Below are 9,779 nucleotides of genomic sequence, written 5' to 3'. Positions count from 1 at the left end.
GTACCTGAAAGTGAAAAGTTAACTTATTGTACAAAAAAAAAAAAATTTTCTTTTTTGTTTTTATTTTTTATTTTTTTTAAAAATAAATTATTATATTAATAATATTATTATTATTTATATATAAATAAAAATTTAATAAAAATGTTTTTACCTCAAAATTTATTTCAATTTAAATCCTATTTATTATTATTATTATTATTGACGAAAGATTTTTTTGTTTCGGTTGAAAGTTAATCGTAGAAAAGGTTATCGAAAAAGGTGAAAGGTGAAAATCGTTTCAATTTCCACATCCGATTTTTCCGCCGGAAATACTTCGATTTGTTTACACCATTTTTCAATATTGTGCCCTTAGGTTGATATCCAGTTTGTTTGTTTAAATTTACAGGAATCATATCCGGGTTTTAAATCATTCATTGACTAATCTCCTTTCATTCCAGATTTTTTCTTAGATACTCAATTGGTTTCGCCGATTTGGGTCACATCAGAATCAAACTCCCATCATCAAATCAAACCATTCCGAATTGTAAGTATTTTATTATTATTATTATTAATTATTGAAATTCGCGTGTGAAAATGTCAAAGGTTAAAATTTATTTATTTATTTCAAAATAAATTTTTTTTTATTTAAATAATTGATCGTTTTCTCGACTACATTATTCGCGATAGATTAAATTTCGATAAAAATAATTACTTTAATAATTATTTAATTAATTAATTATTTATTAATATCCACACGTGGATTAATTAATCGAACGTGGAATTAATTAATTGAACGTGGAATTAATTAGGAATAATACAAAATTGATACAAAAAAAAAAACCTCCACTTTAATGGAGTATTTGTTTTTTTTTTTGTTTTTTTTTGTTTGGTAGGAAGAAGAGGAAAGGGAAGAGGAATAGGGAGGGAGAAAATTTTTCAATTTTTTATCGATTCTTTATCGAAAATCAATAAACGAAAAAAACTGTAAAACTTTTTTATTTATTTATTTGAAAAATTAAAAATGGCGTCTCGTGAATTTTTCCTCGGACGAATTTTCCTTTTGTTTTTTTTTTTTATTGTTTTCAAAAAAAATCAAGTCGTTAAACTTTGAAACAAAAACAAAAAAAAATAATAATAATAAATTTAAAATTTTAATTATTAAAATAAAAAAAACATCAAATATAACATAATAATAATAATAATAATGGTATCGTAATGAAATTTTTTTTCATTCGTTCAACAAGTTTTTAATTATTATTTGGAAGAAAAACCAAAAGGGACGCAAGTTTGTTTCCTTCTTAATTTTTTTTTTCTTGTTCGAAAAGGAAAATTGTAGTAATGATGATGATGATGATAATTCGAAAAGTTGCTTTTGTATGAAAACGTAAAAAAAAAAAATAAATTGGGGAGGAGGTTGTTAAAATGTTTTTTTTTTTTTTTTAGGCTGAGGACAAACACGTGGCAGGAATCGATCCGAGAAAATTTCCTACACGTCTCTCTCCCTCCCTTTAATTTCATTCCCTCTGTTTTCCCTCATATTTTCTCCTGTTTTTTTTTTTTTTTTTTTACCTTATTATTATTATTAAAATCTCAGCTGATTTTTTATTTAATAGTTTTCATTACTATTATTATTATTATTATTATTGTTTTATTTTACTTTTTAAACGTAATTATTATTTTTTTGTTGTAAAAATTATATAAATTTATTTTTTAATTAATTTTTTTTTTTTTTTTTAGAATTATGAAAATTGAAGAGAAATAATTTAAGATTATTAAAATACATAAAAAATCGTATAAAATCAACGATAAAAATCATAATGATAATAACAATAAGTAAAGAAAAAATAAATTACAAAAAAAATTTGATTTTTATTCAAGGTATCAAATTTAAGGTAAAAAAAAATTTTTTTTTTCTTTTTATTAAATAATTTATTTACAATTATTTATGTAATATACATAATTATTAAATTTCAATTTATGTACATATATATATATTTTTGAGTTCGACGTAAACACAAGTTAAAAAAAAACCACACCCAAAAATTTTATTTTATAAAAATAAAAAATAAAAAAACTTTGTTAAAAAACTTTTTTTTTTTTTTTATTGTAAATTTTATGCATGTAAATATACATATACATGTGAAAACTTTTTTATGTTTTTTTTTTTTTTTTAAAGAAAAATAATTTTTTTTGTTGTTTTTCTTCAAAAAGAAAATTTCAAATTTTATTTTTGAGTTCATTGAGCTCGATTATAAAAAATATATTTTTATATAATTATTTTTCCGAGTTTATCACTTTTTAATATATTTTATTTTATATTTTTCTTTAAAGAAAATTACAATTTTTTTAAATAATTATGACAATTAATTTCGAATTTTTTTTTTTTCATAATAGAACGGAGGGAATAATCTCGATTGGTTGTTTCTAAATGCATTAAAAATTAAATTTTTATTCAGTTTTTTTTTTGTTTGGGGGAGCGGGGAGAAAGGAGGAGTAAGTTTTTATGGAAAAAAAAGTAAAAATATTAAATATGAAAAAAAAAAGTATAAATTTAAATAATTAATCGTTTCCTCCAAAAAATGTTGGCGCCACTTTTCGAAGAAACGAGACGATTGAGGTAAATTATGTTGGCACCCCGTGTTACTCACATATGTAAAGTTATTTAAACACTCAATGTTATCATATAGGTATGGAGAGTATTATACAATTAATTAGAAAATATTTTTTACAAAATTAAATACGTAGAATTCTGTTATTATTATTATTATATTTTTTTTTCTTGTTTAAAAAATGTTTAATTCTTTATGTAAATTTTTAAGCCAAAAATTATTTTCCAAGCAAGAGGATTCTTCTGCTCATACATCACAAGTTGTGTAAGTGATTGACATTTGTTGTAGAAAAAAAATTCAATATTGTATTTAAATAATTATTATTATTATTATTTTTAGTAAAAGTGATTCATACACGCATTTCTATGGTAAACGTTTAAAAATAAATCAAAATCAAGATTTTTTTCCTAAAAATTCTCCAAGTTCAACAAAATTACCAATACAGGGAAAAGAAAATGTTAAAGTGATTGAATTAGATAATGATGATGATGATGGTGTAAGGATTTTTTTTTAATTTTAATGAAATATTTATTATTTTATGCTATTTATATAGTTTAATTTAAAATTTAATTTTTAGTGTTGTGTAATCGCTGAAATACCAAAAAAGACAAAAACTAATATTGTCGCACCAGTCCTCTCTCAATCAAAGTGTACTTCCATGTTAAACAGTGACAATTATTCCAAAATAAAAAATTTAGTGAATGAAAGTAATTATAGAAATATAGATATAGTTAGACAAAATACCAACAAATCAAATTTAGTGAGGCATTCTCATGATAAAAATTATAAATTTTTCAAGACTCATAGAACTCCATTAAGTTCTAGTAAAATCATAAGAGCCAAAATGTCATATAAAGATCAACTTAAAAAAAGGATTAATTTTCTTCAAGAAGTAAGTCGTAGGAAAAAATTTCTTTTTTAACTTTAAAACAATTTTTTCTCGATAATTATATTTCTTATTAGTGTAATTTACTGAATAAAAAAATTATTTATTAAAAATTTACATTTCAGAGTTATCGTCTAAGTGAAAAATTTAAATACATTCAATTGCTTCAATCTCAAACAAGTTGTTATTTATTAAAAAGAAAATCATCATTTAATAATGATAATAATGCATTACCAACTTCGAAGATACCATTAATCGATTTGACCAATGATGACCATAATGTAGACAAAAAAACCTTTATGAGGAGTTCATCAATTAGCGAAATTAAATTGGATGAAAAAAATGGTAAATTTTATATCTTCTGCAGTAGTTATAATTGTTGCTTTCAATTATAATTTAAAATGATATCAAGTAATACCAACTTAATAACAATAACGATAGTAAAAACCGGTTTTAAAAAAATATTTATTTTGTAGTTAATACACCTGGAGAAAAAGACTTGGAAATAATAGAAGAAATAACAGATTTAAAACATTTTAAAAAAGGAAATAAATCTGAATCGAAAAAGTAAGTAGTTGTTCATTTTTGTCAAATGAATTGATCTCTAAAAAAAGGGAAACTCATTGCTAATTTTTTATCACTTTTCAGACCGAGCGATAATTTTAAAAATCTTGAAATTTTCTTAGAGGATAGCGAAGATGACAATGAACCTATATTAGTTTTGGATGAGAAAAATAAACCTTATATCGAATCATTGGAAGCGAAATTGTGCGAATTGATGCAAATACACGATTCTGAAATATCAAAAGTTAGTCAAATGATTTTATTTAACCAGATTAGGTTGAAGGATTTACAAAAAAAAAAAAACAACATTCGGAATAAAAAGTTTTTTAGAGAATTCATTTTGAAAAGTATTTTTTATCGTTTTACTTTCAGGATGGTAATAAAGATAAATATGTAACACCAGTGTTGACACCTGAACAGGAAAAAAAAATACAAAATGCTTTGATCAAAGAACCAAGTCAAGAAGTTTTGGTCAAAGGATTTAATTTATCAATCACGAGAAAAGACATGCAAACTTTAAAAGGATTAAATTGGTTAAACGATGAGGTGATTGACCACCATTACCACCTTGAAAAAAAAAAAAAAACTTATTAGTTTTAACATGTCAGTTTTTTAATTTAATTAAATTTTTTCCTTTTTTTTTTGCAGATAATTAATTTCTACATGAATTTAATTATGGAAAGGAGTAAAAAAAATACAAAATTACCTAAAGTATACGTTTTCAATACATTTTTCTTTACAAAATTAGTTTCTAGCGGTTATGCATCATTAAAAAGATGGACGAAACAGGTAAAGAATAAAGTCGAAACACATATTTTAATTTTTTAAAATGGTTCTTATATACAAAATTCGATTAATGGATTTGGGAATAATAATAATAATAATAATAATTTCAGGTTAATATTTTTTCGTACGATATTTTATTCATACCCATACATTTAGGAATGCATTGGTGCATGTCGACGATTGATTTTCGTTATAAAACAATCAAATATTACGATAGCGTTGGCTCACCCAATGATTTATGCTTGGAATATTTGCTCCTTTATTTGGAAGTGAGTTTTTTTTTCACACATTGTGAATTCATGTTTTAAATTGATTGATTGATTGACTGATTGATTTTTACAGAACGAAAGTTTAAACAAGAATAATTTAAAACTCGATTCGAAAGAATGGTCGAGAACGAACGTTAAAAATATACCACAACAAATGAACGGAAGCGATTGCGGAGTTTTTTCATGCATGTTCGCCGAACACATTGCAAGAAATAGTCCGATAACGTTCACACAAGATCACATGCCTTTTTTTAGAAAAAAAATGATACTCGAAATATTGGACAAGGATTTAATGACGTAAGATCATCAATAATAATAATAATTATTACTTATTTAAAAGTAGAAAGAATATGTCAAAACCAAACGAACAAGCAACGGAAAATTATTATCATTTTAAAAACGTTATCGAATATCCGTATTAAAACTAATGAGAACTTGATTTCTTCCCCCCCCCCACTCTGCCCCCATTCTTAAAAACATATTAAAATGTTTTAATTATGGATGAATTATAGTTTTTTTTTATTATAACTCGTTAATCGAGAATAGGAGAAAAATTATTAAGTAAAAAAAAAAAATGGCGTCTCGTTGAGTTGTGTAAAAACTAAAAAGAAAAAAATTTTAATTTTCCAAAGATAGGAACAAAAAAAAAAAATTTTTTTTAAACAGTATTATGTTTTCTTTTGTAAATTGTTTATTATATATTATTATTATTAATATTTTTATTTGTATAAATGTAAAGAAAAAAGGAAAAAAGAAGGAGAAATAATTCTTATTTACGGTACAAAAAACATTGTCGTTATGTAAGGAATTTTTTATTTTTCTTTTTTTTTTTTTTTTGCTTAAGACGTTATTATTATTATTATTATTATTATTATTACTTCATTTATTTTTGTAAGCTTTTGTTTTTTTTTTTTTTATTAGATTTTGAAATTTTTTTTTTTATCATTTTATTTTTGTAAGTAATAACTATATAATATCAATAATAACATCCATTTGAAAAATGATGAAAATGATGAAATAATTTAATTTGTTTAATATAATTAAATAAATATTTATTTACGATATTTTATTTTGTAATTTAATTTGGATTTCCACTCAAATTATTATTATTATTATTGTGTGTTTTAAACGTTACAAAAAATTTAAAAAAAAAAAAAAAAGGAAAAGAAAAGAAGAAGATTAAATGATAAAAATTATTTTATTATAAGTGAAAAAAACCGGGAAATTTTAAATTTTTAATTGAAAACATAATTTTTAATTAATATTAAATAAGTTTAATAATCTTATTATTTTTTGATTTGTAGACTAAAAATTAAAAATTAAATAAAATTAATCTAAATTTTCTTTTTGAGAGAGAGAGAGAGAGAGAGAGAGAGAGAGAGAGAGAGAGAGAGAGAGAGAGAGAGAGAGAGAGAGAGAGAGAGAGAGAGAGAGAGAGAGAGAGAGAGAGAGAGAGAGAGAGAGAGAGAGAGAGAGAGAGAGAGAGAGAGAGAGAGAGAGAGAGAGAGAGAGAGAGAGAGAGAGAGAGAGAGAGAGAGAATGAGAGATGTTTATTTTTAACTGTTATAAAATTTAAATTGTCGTCTATGGTTTTGGGAAGACCGCTTTGACGTGGCAGAAGAAGTGCATTTTCAAGGTGTTTGCTTTTTACAGTTAAAACGTTTATGTTTGTTTCAGCGGTTTTCTTATGGATAAAATAATAATTACTATATTTACTTCGTTTTTATATAGAAATGTGGAATTTAATATGTAATTACATTTCGGAAAAATTATTTAATAAGCCGTCGGTTGGACAAAAACGAAAGTAGGTGCTGATTGAAAACGCATGATCTTATTCCGTTAAAACTATTCAATTAAAACATTTTGGATTTTTTTAATAATTTAATATTTAACGACTAAATTATTATTCTGTCGTTTAATTAAAATATAAATTATATTTTATTATAATAAATAATTATTTTATTTTTTATTATGTGTTTAGAGGTTACGCTTTAAAGTTCTATAACGAAGTAAAAAATAAAAAAATACCTCCTTTTTTGAGATTTAAATATAATACAAACACCTAAATATTGTGGAAAAGTTACCTTTGCTGTAGTTAAAACGTGTTATACTCGATATCGTAAACATTTTTTTATTTTTTGTCTTTCAGAAATGATGAATACACCGAGTACCCACCTTATAAGTTAATGAAATTAGATACTAAAAATTCATTTAAAATTGATAATTCAAATAAATATATAAACAATATGAAAAAACAAGAGTATACTTTTCAAGTTGAAAAAGAGGTATATGATTTTATTAATAACATAATCATAATTATTAATTTTGTAAATTTGAATTAAATTTTTAAAAATTACTTTTAGTATGAAGTCACCAATGATGTTGTACAAAAAAAATGGGAATCGTCATTTATGTTGGGGAGGCAATCAATTCATGACAGCAAAACAAGTATTAATTCATCAGCTCCCTTAGATAAAAGGAAACCAATTTCACAAAAAGTAACAAACTCGCCAAAGCATTCTCTAAATGAAACCAATCATGTGGGTGAGGTTGAAATTATTAAATTTATATCTAAAAACTCGAATCAAAATTGTAAGTGTGGATTTTAAATTAATATTTTACACTCGTGATTGACGATTTAAGTGCAAATTTTAAAAATATTTAATTTTAGCTGGTAAACTATCAAAGACTAAAGGAGTGTCTAATAAAATTAGCAATCCTAATCGAACAAATTCAAGACAAAGTACTGATAAATCTAAGTCTACATTCCAAACACCAATAAAAAGAAATTTAAGCTTTTTGCAAGAAGTAAGCAGAAGAAAAAAAATCGATTCTTTTTCGCAAAATGTGTTTAATACAGTTTTAATATTAGATAATTATATTTGTTACAGAGTTATCGTTTATCGGAGAAAGCACAATACATGCAATTACTCCAACAGCAGACTACAAAATTAAATTCACTTTTGACACCATTAACCATGCAAAAAGTCGGTTTTCAAAAAATTGATAAATCATCATCATCATCGATTCCTGTAATAGATCTTACCAAAAGTAAAAATAGTATTTTTGTCGATAAAAGTAGGGAAAACATTCCGAGGACGTCGTCGTGGTCTAAATCGAGTAAAAAACCTTTTTTCAAAAGTTTGTTTAAATCGTAATTTAAGGTATTGTGTAATTAAATGTTTGATTCCGCGACAGGTACTTTACTGCCAGTTGAAACCAACATCGATTCAAAAGAAAAATTTAAAATTAATTCTTTGCAAGAAATGTTGAAAACTTATAAAGTGACCGACGCCACACTCGTCGACGACATGTAAGATTTTGCTTAAATTAAAATTTATTCCTCTTGCACTTGCTAATTGTTAATCATTTATTTTTTTTCTAAATTAAGATTATCAAAACATGCGACGGAAACGGCGAAAAAACAAAAACAATTGGAAATAGAAACGGCAAAATTAAAAGTTTTATCGGAAAGTAATAGGAAATCTTATGCCATTGCTTTAGAAGAAAAACTACGGGAATACATGAGAATAACTACGCCCGTTTTAAAAGAGGCACGTGACGCACGCGGTCGTTTTATTTATTATTATTATTATTTTGTAACGAACGACATTTCGAAATTATTTTTTTTTGATTTCATATTCAAACAGATAGAACCATCGAAAGATAAATACGAACTTCCCACGCTCAACGAATTGCAGGAGAAAAGAATATCATCGATATTGGTCGGAGCGCCTTCCGGTGAGGTTTTAGTCGAGAAATACGGTTTGCAAATAAAAAGGAGAGATTTACAAACATTGAAAGGATTGAATTGGTTAAACGACGAAGTAAATTTTTAGAAGAAAAAAACCTTTTTTTTTGATTTTACGAATTTGTAATGATGTTTTAATCTCCCTATGATTTTCAGGTTATTAATTTTTACATGAATTTAATAATGGAAAGAGGGAAAAATGATAAATTGCCAAGCGTTTACGCTTTCAATACATTTTTCTATCCGAAATTAATATCTGGAGGTCACAGCAGTCTCAAAAGATGGACTAAAAAGGTTGGAAATGATTGATTGATTGATTGAAAAAGAATGAATTAAGCATCGAGTTTAAGCATCATTGTTTTACTTTTAAATTCCAGGTCGACATATTTTCCCACGATATGATATTGGTACCCGTTCATTTAGGAATGCACTGGTGCATGTCGGTGATAGATTTCAGGTCGAAAGAAATAAGGTATTACGACAGCATGGGATCTTCAAACAATTGTTGTCTTCAAGCTTTGTTATCTTATTTAAAGGTGAACGAGAATACCCAATTCCCACATGTACCTTAATTTGTCATTTTTTGTTGTCGTTTGACTTCACGTTTGTAATTTTCAGGCTGAAAGTTTGGATAAGAAAAACGTACCATTCGAAACGACGAATTGGGAATTGATTAACGTTGATAACATACCCCAGCAAATGAATGGGAGCGATTGCGGTGTGTTTTCCTGCGTTTTTGCCGAACATTTATCAAGAGATTCGGAATTGTTATTTTCACAGGATAACATGCCTTATTTTAGAAAAAAAATGGCGTTGGAAATCGTCGAAGCAAAACTTTTAACGTAGTTTAGTTCCTTTTTTTTTTTTTTTAACCCGAGTTTTACTGTCTAATCATCAATCAAATGTGTGTGTGTGTGTATCGCATTGCTCATAAA

At 25.0% G+C, this 9,779-nt stretch overlaps 2 protein-coding genes across 2 annotated transcripts; both read left to right on the top strand.

Annotated features, from left to right (window-relative positions):
* Nucleotides 1-2,558: 2,558 nt before the first annotated feature.
* Nucleotides 2,559-5,394, top strand: Phum_PHUM611500 (sentrin/sumo-specific protease, putative; the record flags this gene model as incomplete). The annotated part of the gene is made up of 10 exons (XM_002433002.1): nt 2,559-2,596; nt 2,934-3,082; nt 3,287-3,480; nt 3,600-3,819; nt 3,951-4,041; nt 4,123-4,282; nt 4,411-4,584; nt 4,687-4,827; nt 4,935-5,093; nt 5,167-5,394. 10 exons carry the CDS (start codon nt 2,559-2,561, stop codon nt 5,392-5,394), a joined length of 1,554 nt encoding a protein of 517 aa, XP_002433047.1.
* A 1,432-nt stretch (nt 5,395-6,826) lies between these two features.
* Phum_PHUM611490 (sentrin/sumo-specific protease, putative) lies at nt 6,827-9,690 on the top strand (the record flags this gene model as incomplete). Its single annotated transcript, XM_002433001.1, has 12 exons — nt 6,827-6,897; nt 7,075-7,089; nt 7,243-7,378; nt 7,457-7,637; nt 7,765-7,901; nt 7,985-8,213; nt 8,292-8,406; nt 8,485-8,635; nt 8,744-8,920; nt 9,001-9,138; nt 9,222-9,380; nt 9,463-9,690. 12 exons carry the CDS (start codon nt 6,827-6,829, stop codon nt 9,688-9,690), a joined length of 1,737 nt encoding a protein of 578 aa, XP_002433046.1.
* Between the last annotated feature and the right edge of the window lie 89 nt (nt 9,691-9,779).

The sequence above is a fragment of the Pediculus humanus genome, genomic scaffold (genome assembly GCF_000006295.1).
Source record: "Pediculus humanus corporis 1103172108319 genomic scaffold, whole genome shotgun sequence".
Classification (NCBI taxonomy): domain Eukaryota; kingdom Metazoa; phylum Arthropoda; class Insecta; order Psocodea; family Pediculidae; genus Pediculus; species Pediculus humanus.
Note: the sequence above shows the minus strand (reverse complement) of the source record. Positions and strands in the feature narration are given on the sequence as shown.